The sequence below is a fragment of the Typopeltis vanoorti genome, chromosome 21 (genome assembly GCF_054136105.1).
Source record: "Typopeltis vanoorti isolate ZY-2024b chromosome 21, IOZ_Tvanoo_1.0, whole genome shotgun sequence".
NCBI lineage: Eukaryota > Metazoa > Arthropoda > Arachnida > Uropygi > Thelyphonidae > Typopeltis > Typopeltis vanoorti.
This window is the reverse complement of record NC_143569.1, coordinates 86,340,898-86,365,064: the sequence shown is the minus strand read 5'-3', so window position 1 is coordinate 86,365,064 and position 24,167 is coordinate 86,340,898. Positions and strand designations below refer to the sequence as shown.

At 36.4% G+C, this 24,167-nt stretch overlaps 2 protein-coding genes across 5 annotated transcripts in view; one reads left to right on the top strand and one right to left on the bottom strand.

Annotated features, from left to right (window-relative positions):
• LOC150095074 (WD repeat-containing protein 44) overlaps window positions 1-7,174 on the bottom strand; it is a 362,406-nt gene extending 355,232 nt beyond the window's left edge. The window contains exon 1 of the mRNA XM_090411421.1: window positions 7,043-7,174. Coding sequence (XP_090267547.1) covers window positions 7,043-7,110 — 68 coding nt within the window. The 5' untranslated portion in view covers window positions 7,111-7,174. The remainder of the gene's footprint in view (window positions 1-7,042) is intronic.
• Window positions 7,175-7,520: 346 nt separating this feature from the next.
• Window positions 7,521-24,167, top strand: part of LOC150095073 (fragile X messenger ribonucleoprotein 1 homolog B-like) — a 467,885-nt gene continuing 451,238 nt past the window's right edge. For all 4 annotated transcript variants that reach the window (XM_090411425.1, XM_090411423.1, XM_090411424.1 and 1 more), the window contains exons 1-2: window positions 7,521-7,655; window positions 19,529-19,581. In XM_090411425.1, the coding sequence (XP_090267551.1) occupies window positions 7,521-7,655; window positions 19,529-19,581 (188 nt within the window). The remainder of the gene's footprint in view (window positions 7,656-19,528; window positions 19,582-24,167) is intronic.

The window sequence follows — 24,167 nt, the reverse complement described above, 5'->3', positions numbered from 1 at the left end:
TACAGCGCCAATGTGCACGCAGCTCTCTGATTCAGATGTGACCAAGAAGCAGTTACAATCTGATGTAATTTTGTGGTAGAAGTGTTGTTAAGAATGCCGCACATCTTTACACATGCTGACTATGCTGATATGATGTATGCTTAGTTTTAATAACGGAAGTGCTGTTGCTGCTTGTAGAGAATATCGTTGATGGTTTTCTAACCGCAGAGTACCAGATTCAAGAGTGTTTACAACAAACTGCATGAGACTGGTACTGTTCCCAGCAGTCATATTTCTTGTAAACGTGGATACGAACAAAATGTGAATGAACTAGAACACATTCTTCAGTTGGTAGTCCTACTACTAGCACATGGAGAATTTCTGCATGCATCAGTGTTCCACATAAAAGAGTATGGTGAACATTACATGAGCAAGATTTGTATCCATTTCACATACACCAGGTGTAACACCTTCTCCTAGGAGATGAAAATCCACATACCACTAGAAATAATTTCCAACACTGCTTCTCTATTGACGTGTGGTGTGGTATGATTAACAATCAATTGATTGGGCCTGTTGTGTTACCAACAATTGTCTTACAGGGTCCATTTATCTACAATTTCTGCAATTGATTACTTGCATTATGGATACTGCTGCCCTCATAAAAGAATGAAAAGACGACCTCAGAAGAACAACACGTACTATTACCACAAGAATTGCAAAGTGCATTGAGGTTGGCAGTGGAATTTTCGAACATTTATTATGAACTTTAAATTATAGTATTTGTCAATTATTTGTGTTTTGTATCATTCAAACAGTCAATAAATACAAACCACAAGTCATTTATAATTTTTTAATATCTCTCATAATAGCTTTTTACATGCCAGTTTCAAACAGCTTTATCTCCACATCCATTGGGAATTGGACACATTTATATTAACTTTTTTACTCAAAATAATAGACTACCATCTTCCCTTAATGCATAGCATTATACATGTCCACGAGGAGATGTATAATGCTATGTTTTGTATTATGGGAGATACTGAGACAAGGAGTGATGAGAGCTTGGTCCACCTTTACTATGAGTTGCCTCAGTCCTGAAGATACTTCAGGTGTAAGCTTTGTTTGCTTACATTCAGATAAAGGATTAAACTAAATTTATTATAGTCTAACCAAGCGGAAAATAAACTTCCAACATCTTTCTTTAAATCCAGAGTAATTTAATAATAAGGTGGTACACTTTTTGGCAACTCGTATAAGTAAATATGACCTCTCCAGTGCTTCTACCCTAGTATCACAACTTATGGGTCTGGCTCCCATGACGAGACCTCAATACAGGTCAAAACCGGTCTGGATAGTGGCGCTTCCTTAATGCATAGCATTATACATGTCTGCAAGGAGATGTGCTATGCATTGTGGAGATACTGAGACAAGGAGTGATGAGAGCTTGGTCCACCTTTACTACAAGTTGCCTCGGTCCTGAAGATACTTCAACCACAAACTTTGTTTGCTTACACTTTGGATAAAGGATTAAATTAAATTTATTATTTTAGTAAGATAGTGGCATTGCATAAGAGCGGAAGCAGACTGGAAATGTCTAATTATCGGCCAACTTGTGTGTCATCAGTAGTTGTTAAGATCTTGGAGAAATTAGTGAGGGACTGTATACAGCATTGGGCAGATGAGGGTAATGTTATCTGTGAGAGTCAGCATAGATTTATTAAGGGGTTCTCTTGCTTTAGTAATATGATTGCCTTTTATAATAACGTGACAAGAGCAGTTGATGAGGAAAGGTATATTCTGCTATTTTTTGGATTTTGCAAAGGCATTTTGACAGGGTGCCACTTGATAAGCTGATATTTAAGTTGCAGCACATGGGTTTAAATGTCAGGTTAGTCAACTGGATTAAGGATTAGCTATCTGATAGGCATCAGAGAGTTGTGTATGGTGGGGCAATATCAAGGAGGCAGAAGGTTACAAGTGGGGTCCCACAGGGCCCAGTACTGGGATCTATATTGTTTAGCATTTATATCAATGACATTGTCAGTGGATTGCAGGGGGTAATTGTTTGCGGATGATGCGAAGCTGGGAAGGGTTATTAGTAACACTGCAGATGTGGTAGCCATGCAAGAGGATCTGAATAAGCTAGATAGATGGGGAAATGAATGGGGGGTGTTGGTTTAATGCAGCAAAATGTAAGGTCTTTGCTGCATTAAACCGACACCCCGTTTTAGGTTTGGGACACATCGATGAGACGCTGCATACTCTATGGGAGGAGCTATACTGGAGGAAGTAGGGGAGATAAGAGATCTGAGGTTGATGATTGATAGAAACCTGAAATTTAGGGGACGTATTGTAAAGGTGGTGAAGGTAACACAGAGGATTGCTGCTATAATGAAAAAGACACCGACCTGCAGAGATAAAAGAGTTATCATTCCATTGTATAAGATTCTGATCAGACCACACTTAGACTATTGTTCTCAGATTTGGTCCCCAGGATTTGAAGGGAATAAATTAACTGTGGAAAGGGTACAAAGGCAGATAACAAAGATGGTTTCAGGACTGTACAATGTTAGTTATGAGGATCAGCTGAGGGAATGTGGACTGCAGAGTTTGGTGGATAGAAGAAGGAAAGGTGATATGATTGAGACTTTTAAACTGTTGAGAGGTGGTTACAGGGTTGACATTGGGGAGTTCTTTCGCTTGGTTGAAAACGGCGGGAAGGAGTGATGACAAGGGTGCCATCCCTGGAAGTTACGAAAGGAAACTGTGAGCAAGAGGGTGAGGAAGGTGTTTTTTTATTTGCATGGAGGGTAGTTTAACCATGGAATGCATTGCCTGATAGTGGTGAGAGTGAGAACGGTCAATGAGTTTAAGGAGTTGTATGATAGAAATTGTGTTTCCTAGGAGGGACCTCCCCACGATGAGTCTTGATAGACTGTGTTTCTTAGGAAGGACCTCCCGTGATGAGTCGTTTGACTCCATGTAGGCCTGAATAATTATTATTATTATTCAGGCCTCCATGGAGTCAAAAGACTCATCGCGGGAGGTCCTTCCTAAGAACATAAAGTCTGTCAAGACTCATCGAGGGGAGGTCCTCCCCTAAGAAACACAAAGTCTATCATACCACTCTTTAAACTCATTGACCGTTCTTGCTCTCACCACTCCATCAGGCAATGCATTCCACAGTTCAACCACCCTCCATGCAAAGAAACCACTCCTTATCTCTTGCTCACAGTTTCCTTTCGTAACTTCCAGGGATGGCCTCTTGTCATCACTCCTTCCCACTGTTCAACCAAGCGAAGGAACTCCCCAGTGTCAACCCTGTAACCACCTGTCAACAGTTTAAAAGTCTCAATCATATCACCTCTCCTTCTTCTATCCACCAAACTCTGCAGTCCACATTCCCTCAGCCATAATAATAATATATATTATGTGATGGCTCTCAGAGTGGAGAAGTGAGTGGCATGAGTGAAGAGAACGAGAGAGAAGGGACACAAGACAATATGTGAGAAATGTGTGTGTGAAAGAAGGATTAAGAGAGTCAAGGATGTAGGCATAACGTTTAGGCCTGGAGAGAGGTGTAATATCAGTGATGACAGAGAGAAATGGCCAGGAGAAGATATGGAGGAGTCATATCCGAGAAGCAGGTTCAATGAGACTAGTTATAGTACCAGAAATGAGCAATTTTGGACTGAATGAACTCTATCAACATTACAATTTCATCCCCTTTATTTCAAATACTTCTGGCATTTGTAAACACATTTTAGTTCATTGCTGGTTCTATAACAAGTTCCACTGACCCTGCTTCTTGGATATGACACCTCCATAGCCTCTCCTGGCCATTCCTCTATTATTATTGATGTTGAAAGTTTATTTTTCACTTGGTTAGAGTATAATAAATTTAGTTTAATCCTTTATCCAAGTGTGAGCAAACAAAGTTTGCACCTGAAAGTATCTTCAGGACTGGGGTAAGGTGGTACAACACCAGGACAACTCGTTGCAAAGGTGGAGCAAGCTACCAACACTCCTGTCTCAGTATCTCCTATAATGCAAAACACATCTCCTTGCGGATATGTCTAATGTTATGCATTAAGGGAAGGGCCACAACCAGACTAGTTAATAGGTAGAGATGACCTGCAAATGCTTCTGCCTGGCTCCCACTGAAGAGACCTCAATAAAGGTCGAAACTAGTCTGGGTAGTGGCCCTTCCCTAGCATAACAGATTATGGCAATGATATGGAGAACAATGACTTGTAGAAGAAAGGATGTTATAATTCCATTGTACAAGACTTTGATCAGACTGTATATGGATTACTGTGTACAGATTTGGATACCTGGTTTTCAAAAGGATGATGAATGGTTGGAGAGAGTTCAGAGAGGATTGACTAAGTCAATTTCAGGGATCAGGAATGTTGAATATGAGGACAGACTGAGAGAATTCAAACAGCAGAGCCCGGTAAACAGGAGGAGGGAGGGGCATAGACATTATTATTATTGTACAAGCACCTCCATGGAGTCCCAAGAATCACTATGAGAGACCCAAACCATCATACCTCTCCTTGAACCCATTAACAGACAAGGCACAACTGACTCTGGCAACCTATTCAACTCATTCAAAACTCTTCAAGCAAAAAATCTAGTTCAAACACACCTCTTCTTCTGGCCTAGTGCTGAAACTTCCCCTACATCAATCCTATAAAACCCTTTAAGTAAAATGTTTCTATCATATCCCCTCTTTTCTCTTATCAACCAACTTCTGCAATCCACACACCCTCAATTTATCCTCACAGGGAACATTCCACAGATGACTTACCATCTTGTCCACTTGCCTCGGAATCTTCTCCCACCACTTCCTCATCCCCAAGAAACCCAGGAGATCAGACCTGAGCACAGTAATCCACACGTGGATGTATCACAGCCTTATAAAGAGAAATAACAACTTCCTTATTTCTACTTGTTAATGCGTTCTTCAACAGCCATAGGAATGTTATGAGCTACCTTAGCAATATGTCCTCTGAACTTTAACTCTCTTTCTACCACCACCACTAAATCTCTAGCTTCTTCTATTTCCTGCAGTACAGTTCCATCAATGTGGTAAACAGACTAATCTATTTATTCCAAAATACATAACTTTATATTTCTCTACAATAAACTGATACTCATTATCTCTTACCCATACTAACAGCCTATTTAAATTGTCCTGCAAGTTCTCCACATCGGCTTGATTAACTATTGCGCTCCCTAATTTTGCATCATCAGCAAACATTTGAATATTTCCTTTCAGGTTATTTCCAATATCATTTACATACAAATTAAACAGTAGTGGTCCTAGCACTGAACCACTAGTCACCTGGATTCTGCTCACACTATATACCACTTTTTGATATATGCCCAGCAGCCACCCTCCTATACACATTACCACTGTCATATCCATCTCTACTATTTGTTCTAATTTGTGTAACATAGGGCCATGTGGTATCCTGTCAAATGCCTTCACAAAATCCAGCGATATCATTGTGTAGCCATTTCCTTTATCCAACTCAGCTGTCACTTTATTATAAAAAGTTAGTAAATTACTAAGGCATGACGACCCTTCACAAATCCATGTTGGCTCTCATACAGTATCATATTTTTATCTACCCATTCTTGAATTTTCTTTTTTACCAATTTTTCTAGTACTTTTACCATCACTCCTGAGTTATTGATTGGTCTATAATTTGCTACTGCAGTCTTAAAACCTCTCTTATGCAAGGGAATTATTCAGCCCTCTTTCCACTCCCTTGCAACTACCAGAGCTGAGACTTAATTTAAAGTCAGAGGCACTGCCAGTTCCCTTCACATTCTTGCAAAACCCAAGCTGATACTCATCTAATCCCACAGCTGTATTTACACTGAGATTCTGCAATATCCTAAGAACCTCCAATAGTTGGTAAGAGATAATTACAAGATTAATGTGGACAAGACTTTTCATAGAATGGCTGAAGACAGGGAAGAATAAGAGGAAATCTTTGAAAGCTGTATTTTATTTATTATTATTCGTGATACCTCGAAGGAGTCTGAAGACACATCGCAGGAGGACAAATCTCCCGTCTCCACCACTACATCGAACCTCTACTACCAATCAACTACATCAGCACTCTATCGCCCACCACCACAAGTATTTTTTGTCTGTAAATTGAGTGTTCTGAAGGGCCGATTTGTCTGTATGTGGGATGAAAAACACGAGTTTCCAGGAGAAAAAACCCACTACCTCCGTGAGATCGGCTAACTCGCCTTCAATTGAAAAAGTCCATATAAAGATTCCTCCCATCACGACAGGAATAAAAATTAAGCCTTTCTAATCGAAGGGCACAACGTACCATTTGTTCTTCCAATTGCACTATGGAGGGGTGAGAAGTAAATTTTTTGCATGCAGAGTGGTGAGTTATTGGAATGCATTGCCTGAAAATGTAGTGAGTGCAGAGACAGTGAATGCACCATTCATTATGATGAGCTCTGTGTGCATCCCCCTCCCCCCCACACATACACTTCACCACAATGAGTCTCTTGACTACATGGAGGTTTAATGATGATAATAGTATTAAGAAGCTCTTATTTCAATTCATACATTAACTGGCTGGTATTATACTTTTATGTATGCTAATGGCACAAAAGAATAAAGAAGCCTTTTAGCATTTGAAATAAAAATTATAAACTCAAAATTCGAGAGAAAAAAAAATCATAATTGGTATCTCATCATTTTCAAATATATAACTTTTTATTTATTTATTTACTTATTTTTTTTGGTCTAAATGCGCTCGGCACACATCGAAATACTGTATAGTTAAAAGACTCGATAGACTGGCTGAGAAAACTAGATAACAAAATAAGTTTATGCTGAAAGGTTTCAAGAGATGAAATAGATATCGAAAGAGGAGGAAAGTTTGTAAAGGGAACACGGCGAGCAGGCCGCTCAACGATCATGCCCACCCAAACTTCAAACATATATATATATATATATGTAATACAAAACATCAGTGAAAAGTTTCACAAACAGCATATAACATAAAATGTTACATACCTTGGATCACGCACAGGAGTGGTATCTTCGGCATCAAAAAATTCATCCGATTCACTTTCGCTGGACATCTTAGTCGAATGAATTAGCAAGTGCAAAATGAAATCAAGGCATTGGACTGTTGCATGAAATTCATTAGGCTTAGAAAATATTCACAAATTGAATTAAATATATACTACCAAATATTTAAGTGAATAGAAGTGTCGACATTTAAGTGTGCTCATAGAGTTTTGCTTCGAATTCCGGAGGGTGCCCATCAAAATTAACTTACAGGAAAAATAAGCAGAAGCATTATTACCCTACAAAAACATCACATCACACTGTTTTCTCAACCATGCTGAATGTGTATAACATACGTCACTTTGTGTCACTTTTTGATTACTCAGAATCCTTTACTATAAGAATAAATGCGCTTATTTTTTATGAAAGTAAATCAGTAATTTTAAATACAAATTTATGTTTCAAATAACATTAAACTGGAATGAGTCCGGGGAAAAAAAGTACACACAATTTTCCTTCAACTAGAGGGGTAAACGTTGTTCCCATAATGCAAAGGTGTGTCAAAATGGAAGATTTAGCGGTAGAGGTATGCGGCGAAAATGGAGCTTATTATAAGGTTAGAATATTATACGGATAATTTAATTTAAGTGGAATTTAATCGTTAATATATATCACTGATTTTTATTTACTGCTCAAAAGAAAACTATAATATGTAGCAATATGAGACGATCAACATCTGCTTAATAATATTTCCTGAACAACAAAACATTGCTTTACGTGTAGGCTTAACAAGCTAAGAGACGCGTTCTATTAGTTTTGCTTTATGATTATTTCTCAAATTCTAAACTTCTGTTCTAGAAATCGATATTTATTTGACTTGTATGCACATTATTTGTATTCATTAAGTTCACTTAAGCATCAGAAAGTTAAACCAGCAATTCTGTACAATATACTGAACAGCTTAAATCTAGAGAATTGTATTACGTTCGATTTTCGTTTCGAACGCACTATAACTGGTAGTGGTTTTCTTCACCTTAGTAAGGACTGATAATCGCTTGGATGTGTGCTTGATATCTGTAAACATGCATATTAAATAGAATTTCTATTCTTTGTGGTGGCAGGAAAAATGCATTAATATCTGAGATAACTTGGCATTCTTTTGGAATGCGATGATGCACAAGGATGACGTTAAGGTAGTGGCATTGTGGTATATAATCACACGTTAAATTTTCGGAAAAAAATATTAAAAAAAACGAATGGCCAATTAGTTATTAATGAATGGCGCTTGAATGATATGTCGATAATTGAAGAGATTAATAAAAGGAATGACTACCACTAGTTTGCATCCATTACAAAATGAAATGTCAGGTTTTATTCTATAAATAATATGAGCAGCAGTAAGAAAAATCTAAACTTGATAGTCATGTTAAGATGAAAACTGAGTTATTTTTGAGGAATGCTGTGAAGATTGGACACTTTGGCATTAAATTTGCAATTATTTGTATCAGGTTAGCATATCCTGCTGTCTACTTCTAGCAAATTTAGAAGAATGACAGTTATACTATTTCAGATGAGCAACATCTGAAAATATCCATAGAAAAGCTGTACAGCAGAGACATGTCAGTTGTAAATTGCAAACTGGTTTGAATTGGAGACCATATAATTACCATCTTATAGCCTTCAACTTCATATAGCTGGGTTTCAAGCTTTCACCCTGATTGCTTAGTGTTATTTTAGATGATTTTCTCTTTCATATTTCATATTTTCCACTGATACAGGAGTACCCCAAGTGTTGTATTTTCACTCACTCTCTTCCTATAAATAAACTGCTTGCTCTCACTGATTTCAAATGCTATCAATAACTATGTTGATGACATAGCACACTCCACTCTTTCCTCTCATTTAACAAACCCTGTAGTGCCTAATCATTAGAAGTCTCAAAATCTTCCATAACAAATGCCTTAATACTGATCTCTTCGCTATTTAGTGAGGCAAGGATAACTTTGTGAACTTCAATGCTACTAAAACATAGTTCTATATTATTTCCCACAAGAAAGTCTTGCATCACTTCCACTTATTTTCAGTAATACTCAGATACAAAACATGATTCGATTTCTCATCTTGTACTGACGGCCTGATTAACTGGTTAGATTACCTTCTCTCCAACCAACAGGGCATGGGCTTGAATCCCACTGCAGGCATGGATTTTATTATTGTATTACCTTGTGTATTGCTATAACCTTTGATATGGCACAGTATGATCTTTGCTGTCCTTGCACTATTCCAACCATAAATCATCATCATCTTGTACTGACTGATCTCCAGCTTTCCTGGTACAGATACATATCAGCCATGGTTTCTGCAGCTGCTAAAAAAACTCAATTTAATTTTCCACACAAGGACTGTTTTTCACTTGTAAACTATTAATGCTGTGTAAATTCCAAATCTATCCAAACATGAAATGTCCACATTTGGTGTACTGCTCCCAAAGCCTTACTAGCATTGCTTGAATTTACTACAAGTTATTACAAGTAGGTGGAGCAAGCTAAATAACTGCTTCCAACATTGAGTGACTTCTCCAAAGTCAGAAGAGGGCAATCAGTTGATGCCCCCCCCCCCACACACACACAGATGCCCACAAACAGGTATTTTCATAGTCAGTGCTCTGCTGAATTGGCCACTATCATTTCTCCACTTTCTCCCAAAATTGTATGAACAAGAGCAGGCAGCTGCTTGTCAACATCCATTTACCATCAACCTCCAAACTTATGGAGCCAACTTCTCTTCCATCTACTGATACTGAACCGGAACAGCTTCTCTCACTTCCTCAAAGAGTATACTCTTCAAGTATTCAAAAACCATTTCAACAAATTTCTTATTTGCATATCACACTTGCTACTGATGTGTGCTACAGGTATTATGACCTTTCACTTGTGGATCATGATGCTAAATAAATAGCTATTATTTCTGGGAAAATTCCCATGCTACTCCTCTAAGTAAATATTATTTTTATGGCTATCTTAGCCTATTTTTGTTTAGGAGTACTCCTTTTTTTATAATGTCATTGGCTTTTTTACTCAAATTTTAGGGCATTACTGATGTTTTATATGGACAGATATATGAAGAATATATAGGAAGAAAAAACCAGACATACCTTTGTATGTCTGGCTTTTTCTTCACAAGATTGTGATGTCACCTACACAGGTTCTACTATCAGATCTTTGTGGGCAAGACTACAAGAACACTTGCGTGACTGCAACATCCCAATTCCAGAACATTTAAACAATAAAAATAAATAAGTAAAAAAAAAAAAAAAAAACGCAACAACCAAAAGAAAAACAAAATACAGGAAAAATAGAAATAGCTGTCCACGCCCTTGAACAGAAACATACCCCACAAATTTATAAGGCCATAATAGTAGACATACAGGAAAACAAAACAATGCTTAGAATATCTGACACGATGGCCATAAAATGTGACAAAAATGCAATAAACATCCACCAGCCCTACCCTACATAATTTCTGAGAGTTGGAAGTTCCATAACATAAAAATTAGGTCACAATTCTAACCAATAGAATACAGCACAGATTCACCAAAGACAGAAACACCAAGCCAGCATGACATAGTCTTGACTTCCCCACGAGCTCTGAAGACGACACACTGTCAAAACGGCTCGCATCCCATTCTCCCACCCCTGATCTTATCCCATAATATCCTTCTCCTTCCCCAAAAATTTCTTTGTTCACCCCCATCCCAAAGTATTCTCTGCCCACCCTTAATAATTAAAAAATATAAAAAAAAACAAAGTTCACATCTTGTCTCACCAATAATTCTCCCACATCTCTCCAACCCCACTTTTACAACCCCCCCCCTTTCCGTTCAGCTATACTTCCTTCCTTTAACAATGAATGTACATCGGGGTGCCACTGAAGAAGAAAATAGCCAGCAACATCCCACAAAGGTGTGTCTGATTCTTTCTTCCTATATATATATATATATATATATATATATATATATTTTTTTTTTTTTTTTCCCCTTCCTATATATTCTTCACATATTTATCCATATAAAATATCAGTAATGCCCTAAAATCTGAGTAAAAAGCCAATGACATTATAAAAAAGGGGGTACTCCTAAACAAAAATTGGCTAAAATAGCCATAAAAATAATAAATAAATAGTGTTTTGGTGGCATTGAACATGACATGGTTGTTCTCGCCCCATTGAAGGATAGTATGTAAATCAATGTTTAAGGTCACTTTTCAATCTTGGGGTGCTCCATAAAAGTAAAGCTTTGCTTATCTCTATATATCAATGATCTAAAATGTTCCATAATCTTCTGAAGACTTCACTTCAGTTTGTCGTACTGAACCATTCATTATTGTAAAAATCTTTATATAATTTGAAGTGGCTCATAAAGTATCATATTTGGTCTTGAGAGCAGGTATTCTAGATTATGATTTCTTTTATTTGTATAGGTTTACAGTCTTTTGTATGTGAAATTGCATTTTTTTTTTTAAGTGTGTTGTAGTTTATGTGGATGGTACATAAATTTGGTAGGCCTAACATTTCTCAAGATATAAGAAAAAACATTTATTACATAGGGTAACTATCAAAGATCAAGAGTTTCCAGCCTGTTTTCCCAGTCATAATTTCCATGCTAAATTTGGTGGTTTTAAGTCTAATGATGAAGACAGACAAACGTTGACTTACCTGTTGTTGGATGTAGATTTTGTCAGTATACATATGTGATGAATAGTTAGTCACATGAAGTTCTTCCTTATTGTGCCCTATTGCACTAATTTTGCTTATTTTTTTATTATCACTTGTGTGATGTTACAGAACCTGTAGCACATCAATACCTCATGTGGACAAGGTTTTTTTATAAAGGTGTGTATGTGTGGAGTGGAATTGTTCATGTCCTTGTTGAATATCTGGAGGTTATAGTTTTTAGTTTTATCAGGAAGGCTGTGCTAAGAGAATAGGAGACAGATGGTACTAAAGAGGAGGTGTCATGAGTTAGTGGTTGAACTGTGTTGACAGGCTTTATGCAGAGTTTTCCTGCCACAATACAGAAAACTGGCTTTGGGAATACATGAAGTTATCTTCCTCTTAGCTTGGGTTCACTAACCCCATCACATCCAACTTTCTTTGGCTTGATAGAAACATTTAATGCTGTGATAAATCAGGTAATTTCATCTGATTGGTATGTTCTGTAACTTGCACCTGTTCTTGGATTATTTTGCAAGATATGACATATGATACTGGATAACTCACTTTAGCTAGAAATGACCTTATAAAGAAATTCTGAATCCAGTTCTTTCCATGCATAATTAAGACAAAATATATGTTGAAAGTTTTTCCACTTGGCTATGCTATAAATTAAAGATACCAAGAAATTATATTCTTGGTTTCATTCTTTTTCCAAGTGCTAGCAAATAAAGCTTGCACATGAAGTAACTTCATATCTGGAGGTTATAGTTTTTAGTTTTATCAGGAAGGCTGTGCTAAGAGAATAGGAGACAGATGGCAACTCGTATGTAGAGGCTAATAACTTTATATCAATTGCCTTAGTATCCCATAATATAAAGTGCAAAACCTTACAGACATGTATAATGCTATGTATTATGGGAAGGGCCTGACCAATTTGACCTTTGTTGAGGTCTCATTATGAAGACATGAAGTTATTTCATGTGCAAACTTTGTTTACACTTGATAAAGGGATGAAACCAAGAATATAATTTCTTGGCATTTTTAATTTATAGTATAACCAGGTGTGACACCTTTTGGCTACTTGTACATGGAAATATGACTTCATCATTACTTCAATCTTAGTAACATTTCTGGGTGTGGCTCCCACTGATGAGAAGTCAATAAAGGTCAAAACCGGTCTGGCTAGTGGTCCTTCCCATAATGCATAGCATTATACATGTCTGTAAGGATATATGGTGTGCATTATGGGATACTAAGGCAATTGATATGAAGTCATTAGTCACTATGTACCAGTTGCCCTGTCATGAAGTTACTTCACATGCAAACTTTGTTTGCTTGCACTTGGATGAAGCCAAGAATATAATTTCTTGGCATCTTTAATTTAAAGACATAATATACTTATAGTCTTTGTTGTCTCTACCATAATGTCAACTAATATGACTCAGTAGCTGAACTGTAAATGGCAGTTAGATAATTCTTTTTTGTGTTTAGATGTAATGGAAAATGGTGGAATTAAGACCAGTTCAGTTTTTATATCAGTCAATTTACTGTTGTTATACAGTATAAGTGAATTGCTATTTAATATTATCCTTTCCTTTAGTGTTATACGGTGATCAGCATTCATTTCAGACAAATTATGAAGACTACAAGTTATTATTATTATTATTATTATATGACACCTCCAGGGAGTCCAAAGACTCATCGAGGGAGAGTGTGCCAACAGCATCAAATGATTGTTCCCCTTCCAACTACTAACTGCACTCAAACTTGCTTAACTTTTTGTGTGAGCCATTAGTAGCACAGCCTCTACCAATCGACCAACCTTTCCAGGGATCCACTTCCTCTGCTGGCCCACCTTGGAGTATGTTGTATTCATTGCACCTGTAATTTGCCTTACATAGGTGAAACAGGATGCACAACTCCCATCCAAAAAAAGGAACATAAATGGCATATATTAAATTTTATGATGGTAAATCTGGCCTTTCTGATCATGCCAGCATACTCTACATAGAATCACCCATAACTTATGCATTACTTCAACCTTAGTATAACTTCTGGGTCTGGCTCCCACTGATGAGACCTCAATGAAGGTTGAAACCAGTCTGAGTAGTGGCCCTTCCCATAATTCATAGCATTATACATGTTTGCAAGGAGATGTGCTTTGCATTATGAGATACTAAGGCAAGTGATGTGAAGTTTGAGCTTCTTTATATGAGTTTCCCTAGTCCTGAAAATAGTTCAGGTGCAAACTTGTTTGCTTACACTTGGGTAAAGGAATAAACTGAGTATATAATTTCTTGGTATCTTTAATTTACATGCTTTAGCCACTTTTGCAATATGCCCTCTAAACTTGAACTCCCTTTTCACTAACACCCCAAATCCCTGGCTTCATCAGTTTCTTGGAGTACAAGTACAGTTTCATCAATGTGGTACACAGCTGGTAATCTTTTCACCCAAAATGCATAACCTTACATTTTGTCACATTAAACTGACATCCATTCTCATTTGCCAGACTAGTCTATTCAAATCATCTCGCAAAATTTGAACATTATTTTTATTAACTATTGTTCTACCCAGTTTTGCATCAGCAAACAACTGAATGGTTCCTCTCAGAACCTTTCTTATATTGTTAATGTACAAATTTAATAGTAGTGGCCCAAGAACAGCCCTGCGGCACACTACTAGTCGCAGGCCTTCTGCTGGATTCTGCTCCTCAATAAACTACTGTCTGGTATCTCTCCATCAACCACCCTCTTATTCATGTCACCAGCTATATATCCATCCTTATGTGCTGCAATTTATTATTTAGAATTCCATATGGTATCCTGTCAGAAGTCTTTATGTCCAGCAATATTACTGTAAACCCATTACCTTTATCCAATTCGGCTGACACTGTATTATAAAATGTGAGCAAGTTATTGAGGCACAGCTTGCCCTTTACATAACCAATGTTGCCTTTATATAGTACCCCATTTCTGTCTATTCATTCTTCTATTTTGCTCTTGATCAACTTACTTGACCATGACTCCTAATATGCTGATTGGTTGGTAATTTGCTTCATCAGTCTTCATCTTTTTTGCAAAGAGACATTAGAAGATTGCTAAATAACGGTGCACTAGACATTTAACCCCTTAACGCACCAATTAAAAATCAGAAAGCGGTCGTTTTTCCGCCAATTTCCTTTGGGTGAGGGTGATTTGCTGCAAATTCATCATTATTTGAAAAATGTAGAAATTGTTTTATGGCCTCGAAGCATTTCCCGCTTTCATCTTCTGAACTAAATAACCAATCTTAATCACTATCCATGATAGGGTAATAAATATAACGTAAAAATTGTTATATGTCAAAATTCACGGTCGCACGTATTAACTCAGGTGCACGGAAAAAATTCAGTTTCTTGGACCCGAGTTAACTCGGTTGAGTGCGTTAAGGAGTTAAATAACTTTTACGCTTACACTTGTAACAAAAATTATATATAATTTTATTCAAAAACTCCAGTATATTTCATTTCTACGTTACATGGACATCGTCAATGAGACAGACTATTAACTATATTCAAAACATGAATCACAATAATGAGTGATAAATTATGTATATATTAGACTTTTTTTTTTTAATATTGCACCCATGAACGACAGGTTGGTTGATCAACCTATACTACATTAGCATCATATATATGGCTACTGCATGGCAATATCCAAGTTTTGGAAAATGATCACTATTAATTAATTTTTGTAATTAATAACTATTTTAAATTAGTTTTTATCTACCATCTTTATACAGTTGTTCCTTCAAACTGTAATATTGTCATATCATATACTTCAACTCTGACTAAGACACAAGCTAATGTAGGCATGATTTGACTCATGTTTTGAATGGAATGTAGTGAACGGTCTCTCTCCCTAACAATATCCATGTAATGTTGGATGAAATAGTTTTTGAATAAAATTGTATATAATTTTTCTTACATGTGTAAGCTGTGAAAGTTATTTGAATAAACCTAGAAAATAGTCATTCAGTCCTGGTCGCTTCTCTAGTTGCACTCAAATATTGTTCCCCAGAGCCAACACCTGTCCTATATCATCTCCACAATCTTTTGTACTCAGCTGGTACTTCTCCTATAGTATGGAAGCAAAGCATTTACTCAACCTATTCCAAAACAGGAAGATAAATCAACTATCAAACTACTTGAATGATCACCATCACCTCAGTCCTTCCTAAAATAATCCAGAAAGTCATCTGCAGTAATCTTATCTTCTACATAGAACCCTACCAGTTAATCAATGGTCACTAGCATGGACTCTGCAAATATAGATCCATGGCTGACCTTGCAGCCTACATCATCCGCTATTGGACACATTCGATAGAAAATATGGAGAAATGTGCTGTCACTCTTGACGCTTCCAGTGCTGATCATGTCTGGCATTGAGGTTGTACAGTAAATTGCTATTTTCTGTCTATCTTCCATCCTCATTAATTGGGTGTCCAACTTTCTTTCTAGTCATTCACTGTGTCATGGTGCCACTAGTACAGGAGAGTGACACAGAACTCTGTTCTATCAGCTATCCTCTTCTATATATAAAAGACCTACTCTCAGTCAGCTATACTTACCCACAGCATTGCTGATGATAGTGCATTCCATTCATCCTCCTACTCATTTGACATGCCATGCACTGTTCAGACATCCCATACCTGAAGATCATCTGCAAGTGCTGTACACACTCAATAGTATCCTTCATTGGTATGAAGATAACGTAGTCAACTTCAGTGCCACCAAAATGTAGTATTGCCTTTTCCTTTGAAAAAAGGATCTAAAGGACCCTCATGTTATACACAAGTCACCAGGCAGGATCAGATCTCCATCCTTGAACTGACATTTATCTCCAGCAACTCCTGGCATAGACACATCACATTAGCAGTTTTCTTAGCCTCTAAAATTAGGCATTCTTTTTCCTCATTATGTTGTTTTTCACCCATCTAGCTACTAACTCTATAGATGTTGAAAGTTTTTCCACTTGGTTATACTATAAATTAAAGATACCAAGAAATTATATACTTGGTTTCATCCTTTATCCAAGTGTAAGCAAACAAAGTTTGCACCTGAAGTATCTTCAGACGGGGGCAACTCGTGGCAAAGGTGGTATAACTTCACATCACTTGCCTTAGTATCCCATAATGCAAAGCACATCTCCTTGCAGACATGTATAATGCTATGCGTTATGGGAAGGGTCACTACCCAGACCGGTTTCAACCTTTATTGAGGTCTCCCACTGATGGGAAGTCATACCACCTTTACCATGAGTTGCCTCAGTCCTGAAGATACTTTAGGTGCAAACTTTGTTTGTTTACGCTTGGATAAAGGATTAAACCAAGTATATAATTTCTTGGCATCTTTAATTTATAGTATAACCAAGTGGAAAAACTTTCAACAACTAACTATCTCTAATCCAAAGTATTATAATAATAAGGTGTGACACCGATTGGCAACTCATATATGAAAATATGACTTCTGCATTACTTTAACCTTGGTATCATCTCTGGATCTGGCTCCCACTGGTGAGACCTCAATAAAGGTTGAAACCAGTCTGGGTAGTGACCCTTCCCATAATGCATAGCATTATACATGTCTAGAAGGTGGAGTGAGCTGGATGTTTAAGAAATTAAGTAAAATTGACGTCGATGAGATAACAGGACCATTGACATATTGATGTATGTTTTAAGACAAAGTTCTAATGAGTTATTGAGAGACTTGAAATACTTGATTAACAAGAGTCTTGCAATGGAGCCAGTCACAAAGGAGTAAAAAAAAAAAAAAAAAAAAAGTGTGTTCCACTGCTTCAAAAGGGGAATTGATAAGAATGATTATTATTCATAATCATTCTTTATTCATATATAAATATATCTGGAGACGAATGTGCCCAACCACATATCATCATCTGATTGGTTGTCTGGAAGTCCTGATATGAGTCCAGTGAACTTCAAATTGTGGTTGAAACTTGAGAGAGTAGCCTGCAAGAAACAACACCCGAGCATCGCCAGCATCAAGCTCAATTTGGAGCGAGCAGTAGCAGCGTTTCTGTTGGATGTTGTGCTGCCACCATGGATATGTGGCCTCACAGGCTTCAGGAATGCGTGAATGCAAAAGGGGAACTTTTTGAACATTGAGTGCTGCTATATGTGCATTATACATGTGATTTGTAAATGATTTACAGATTCAAGTTTTATATGCTGTTCAAGTTAATAACAGTAAAAAATAACTTGAAGGGGGATATTTTATTATTTTCTGATGATACAAAGTTGGTAAGATAACAGTTATTGAAGGTGATGTAGAGAACTTGCAGAATGATTTAAATATGCTGATAGTATGGGCAGAAATAATGGAGTCTGTTTAATGTGAAAAAGTGTGAAGTTGTGTGTTTTGGGGTAAAAAGATTATAATCTGTCTACCACACCGAGAGAATATTCCAGGAAATTGATGAAGCCAGGGATTTGGGAATAGTAGTAGATAGTGAGTTAAAGTTTAGTGGGCATATTACTTAAGTAGCCAAGGTAGCTCACAGGTTTACTTGGTTATTGAAGAATACACTAACAAGCAGAGATAACGGAGTTATCATTCCTCTTTATAAGATCTTGATATAACCACATCTGGATTGCTGTGCTCAGGTCTTGTTACTTGAGTTTCTTGGTGAAAGGAAGTGATGGAGAGGATCCAGATGTGAGTGACCAAGATGGTGAGTGGTCTGTGGAATGCTCCCTATCAGAATAGATTGAGGACTTGTGGGTTGCGAAAGTTGACTGATAGGAAAAAAAAAAAAAAAAAAGAGGGCATATGATGGAAACCTTTAAGTTAAAGAATTATAATTTAAGTTACTTAAAGAATTATAGCATTAATATAGAGGAAATATTTTAGCACTTGACTAAAGGGGTCATACCTGGAAATTGGGTAAAAGAGTGGTTAGCAAGGGTGTGAGGACTTGGAGAGTGGTAAATGAATGAATTAAATGGGTTGTCAGAAACATGTGAGTATTTAGTCTGTTAATGGATTCAGGGAGAGGTATAATAGATAATATGTTGATAGTTTTTGGGTCTCTCTCTCTCTCTCTTGATCATTCTTCAGACCCATGGAGATGCTCATATGATAATGATATTTCCAACTTTTTTCTAAGAATTATTGTTTTTAACTGCTGATAAGAAAGTCAAAGCAGAATAGCATGTTGTTAATTTTGATTAATAAATACATGATTTGGTTATATTAGCACACTTTTGCCATGCCTTTTAGAAGGATCCAGTGTGTGTTTGAGATTGTTTGGCAAACATAACACATTAGTAATTGAGGTTGATTTTAAAAGCTCCATCATAATAATATAATCTTTGATGTAAACTGGCTTAAGGTATAGCTGTATTTAGCATTTAAGAAAATATTTGAAACGGATTTATAAGTTATCAGATAAGTTATATATTACTTGAGTTAGCAAGAGGCTTATGCTACATTAGAGATTTTATATTTAGTAGCAATTTATTTCTTTAACCTCTCTACTGGCCAAGGTGGATGAAATAGTGAGACCAAATTGCACTTCTTATTCATGTTATTCAATAGGTGTTACAGAATTGTATCCAGATTTAGCTGGACATCTATAGAAGTCATTGCTGTTTGGGGGGTTAATGGTGAATACTGTAATTAATATAGTAGTTTGATGTCTTTTTTTCTGTGTATTGATTTAAATAACTGAAATTTGTTTTCTTTTGTTCAAAATTGCTTTTTTTTATTTCTTTCAGGCATATGTAACAGATGTTCATGAAGAAGAGGTTACAGTAGCATTTGAAAATGAGTATGTTTGTATATATATTCTTATTATTACTTTTTTTTAAATATTTTTTTTATTTCAGGCCTCCAGTTAGCAGGGTGGTAGTATCACACCAAGCTGTAATTTTCATCTGTAAAGGCATTCACAAGCATCCATACTGTATGCCAGGGTTTGTTGAACCCACAGCCTGTTTGAGAGTGATACGATGCAATCTAGGCTATAAAATGTTTTAATCTCTGTTTATGTGTGTCTCTAAACACATTGAAGGTCTTGCAGATTTAGCATGGCCTTACAGGCTGATTAAGAGAATCATGATATTTCACATTTTGAAACTGATATTGAAAGGACCGAAACCAGGAAATTTGCATTATGTCCAAACAGCAATGGTGATGTTTCTGATATCTTCCCCAAGCAATCGACTGGATTTTGTCCAATCCCTGCTTCTGCCTCGTTTACTTTTGGAGGTTCTGTTTGTATTACTATTCACTGAAAAAGCCCTGTCTGCAGGTTTCTTGATTTTCCTCCCATTCTTTCACTGATAATCATGGCAAATGCCTCCTACCATTAATTAAGTTAAAAATGCCAAGAAATTCTATTCTTATGTAATCCTTTATTCAAGTGTAAGCAAAGTTTGCACGTGAAGTTTCTTCACGGCTAGGCTACTTGTATATAGAGTCTAAGCAGCCTAATTGTGAAGAAATTTCATGTGCAACTAGGATGTGAAGAAACTTTGTCAATGCTTTTCAATCGAAGGTGAGTTAGCCAGTCTCATACGGTGGCAGGATTTTTCCTCCTGGAAACTTGGGTTTTTCATCTCAAAAAGCAGGCAAACTGGGCATTAGAACAGACACAATTACCATACAACTATTAAATTATTTAAGGAATTTACAACTTATACTGGAATATTGATTAAAAGCGCCTCCGTAGCGCAATTGGAAGAACGATGGTACATTGCGCCCTTCGATTGGAATAGGCCTAAGTTCGATTCTCGTCGCGACGGGAGGAATCTTTATCTGGTAGATTTCAATCGAAGGTGAGTTAGCCGATCTCATACGGAGGTAGCAGGGTTTTTTCTCCCGGAAACTCGGGTTTTTCATCCCGCATACAAATCGGCCCTTCAGAACACACGCAATTTACAGACAAAAATTACTGTTGTGGTGGTGTTGGAGGTGGGCGGTAGATGGCGTTGATGGAGATGATTCGTAGTAGAGGTTAGGTGTAGAGATAGTTGTTGGTGTCCTCCCGCGATGAGTCTTCGGACTCCTTGGAGGTATTAGGAATAATAATAAAAAAGAAACTTTAATAAATACTTCCTATATTTCAGCAATGTCACATTGCCATCTTCATGGGAACATACAAATATGGCACGTGCATGCAGGCACTATGAAAAGCAAATGAGGCAGAAGATCAGAAACTATTGTTGTTCCTAAAGTCCTAATGGTGTCTCCTAGCAGGCTATATTGGGTTGTCTTTTACTTTACTGTGGACTTTAGGAACAACAATCGTTTCTGATCTTCTGCCTCATTTGCTTTTTGTAGTGCCTGCGTGCACGTGCCATGTTTGTATGTTCCCACGAAGACAGCAATGTGACATTGCTGAAATATAGGAAGTATTTATTAAAGTTTCTTTTAATTAATATTCCAGTATACGTTGTAAATTCCTTAAATAATTTAATAGTCATGTGTTGCCAAAGTATAATCCTTTCTACAAGAATTACAATTACCATACATAATATACTGGCCTTATAGCCTGAGTTCTTCAGCCTTAAATCTAAATAAACCAAACCAAACTTTACCTGTAAACTTTGTTTGCTTACACTTAGATGAAGGATTGAACGAGAAAATAATTTCTTGGCATTTTTAATTTAATTTATGACCAAGTGAAAAAATTTTCCAACTAGCTCCAATCCAGAGTTTTTTTAATAATAAAGTGTTACACTTTTTCATTACTTGTATATGGGATATATATGATTGCTGCATTACTTCAACCTTGGTATCTCTTCCAGGTCTGCTCCCACTGATGGTATTTTAATAATGTTTTATGGGGATTTGAGCCAACAATGTGAGTTTGATGACTTTAAGAGTAATCCTTTTGGGTCAGTCAGTGAGTTTTAGAGTGATCTTGTAGATTGCCCAGAGGCTTTGGAGAGATGCCCCTTCCCTCACACCTTTACAGTACCTGAATAAAAATCAAAACTGGTCAGGGTAGTGACCCTTCCCATTTGTGAAGAAACTTCCTGCCCAAACTTAGCTTGGTTACACTTGGATAAAGGATTAAACAAGAATATAATTTCTTGGCATTTTTAATTTAATTTATGATCGAGTGAAAAAGTCTTTCTAAAACTTTTGATTTTCTAAAAACAACTTTCTACAGCTGCCTCCCACCATGTTATACATGCTTCGCTCAATTTCCCCTGATTTTTTACCACAAAGAAATCAAAATCTTTTCCAGATAAAAAGTGTCATGGTCTTGATAGAGTTTCTTTAAATGTTCTGAAGGCTTGTATGGCAGAGTTGCTGTTCTTTTGCCTTTTCATTTTTCTCCTGTTCCTGTGGTATCTTTCCCATAAGTTGGAAGAAGTTAGCTCATATCTAACCATTTCATGAAAGGTGCAACAAATATTTAGTACCAAATTACTGTTCAGTTGCAGTATGAATTCATTTGCTGTTATTTAACAGAGGATCATCTTGGTGATGTCATTTCATCCTCCTTCGGAACAAATACTGTGAAAACATTTGGGGAATATTAAATGATTGCTTTTGATATCTTTAAGACATTTGATGTTCGCCATAAAAGGTCTATTAATTAGTACATTCCCACATCAAATGGACTTAATCTGATGGTATAATTGGGGTATCGACTTTTTTGTTACAAATGGATGATGGTTGGATCTTTATCCTGTTTTTTCACCTACTCTTTCTTGTGTGTATATATATATACTGTCTTCTACATTTGACTGCAAATCCAATACAGTTTTGTGCTTCTTCTTTTTGAAAATCCTTGCAGCAAATGGTGCTAATAAACCTGTTAATTACATTGGTAGTAAATGGGTTTCCTTTTATTTCTCACAAAAATTACTCCATTTGATCTTAGTTTGGACTACATTCAATCTGGGCATATGGTGAAATTTCATTTCTTGGGATAACACTCATCTCCGGTTTTTCTTGGAATAAACATATTATAAATATTTATACCTAATCATTCAAAAATTAACATTTCTTGGCTCAAGACATTATTTTACCGTTTAGGTGTACAGAAATTCATCCGCCCATTGAATACTTGTTTCTTGAATACTCAGTACAGATGAGAGCAGTTTATTGATTAATGAGCTAGCTCTAACCAATTCACTTTATACTCTTTCTTATAATTTCTGTTGTGTTTTCTACAAATGTTAACATCACTGTTCATCAGTATTGGGATTGATAATTCCCATTTTCTCTTTGATATCTGTTAAAACATGTGTATAGCTACTCAGCACTCCTTTTATGTTTCATCTTCAAACTATAGAACAAACTTTTCTTCTTCATTCATTCTTTCTACTCCTCTCTTTTGGAACAGTCTTCTTTGTTATGTATTTTCTAAAGAGCATAGTCTACAAGTCTTGAAATTCACTGGGAACAAGTAATCATGGATGGGCAGAAAGTAATCTTCTGCTCATTGTTGATGCTGATATAGTTACTAACAGAATGAATAAGCTCTCTTATATAACATAATCCCCTGTCATTTGTGCAAAGATTTGGCTGGTATCAAAAGTAAGACTAAGAAAACTGTTTATTTATTTAATTAATTTTTTTAAAATTAATTAATATTTTTTTTATTCAAGAAATGAGTGTTGTTTTGCTGTTAACAGGGTTTGTCAGAAGTCTGTGAAGAATTTTTTTTTGGAGATTATAGTCGAGGATTGTAGAAAGTGACAAAGAACTCAATTATTTTGGAATATTTTTTTTTTTATCCAGTGGCTAACTGCAACCCCCGCAAAACAGATAAAATACTACTTATTCTTCTATTCCCCCCCCCCCCCTTGAAACATCAGAAGACAACAGAAATATTCCTCTCCCTGAGGTTTGGGTACATCTGAAAAGATAGCAATGCTAAATATCTTTGTACCACATTCATATACCATATTTAGTTTATGTATTTTCCTTTCCATAAAATGTATTTACAATGAATATGAATAATTCAAAATGTTGCAGGGAAGGGGTTCTCAAAGTGAGTGATATTTAAACTAGCATGATGTTTGTTGTATAACATCATAGTTCAAGTATGGATGGAACCAGTTCAAAATACAATATGATGTGATCAATACTAGCCCATCTTTTTCACATGAAAAAGTATGAGTGCACCACAGAGAGGTAAGAATTGGACATTGGGTCAGAAGTCAAATTTATTTCATGTTGCTTTACAGTCTGTGTGGAAGTCTCCTGCTGGTTATCTAGCTTTGATCCTTAAACAACTCCAATTTGTTTCTTTATTCACTAAAAATTATGCCTAAATAGCTAAAATGTGCAAACTGTTGTTTAGATTCACTATATAGAGAGAAATGGATAGAAATGGATGTTTTTGTTTTCCTGCCCATTTTCATAAGAAGTCCTATTGCAGCTGATTTGATG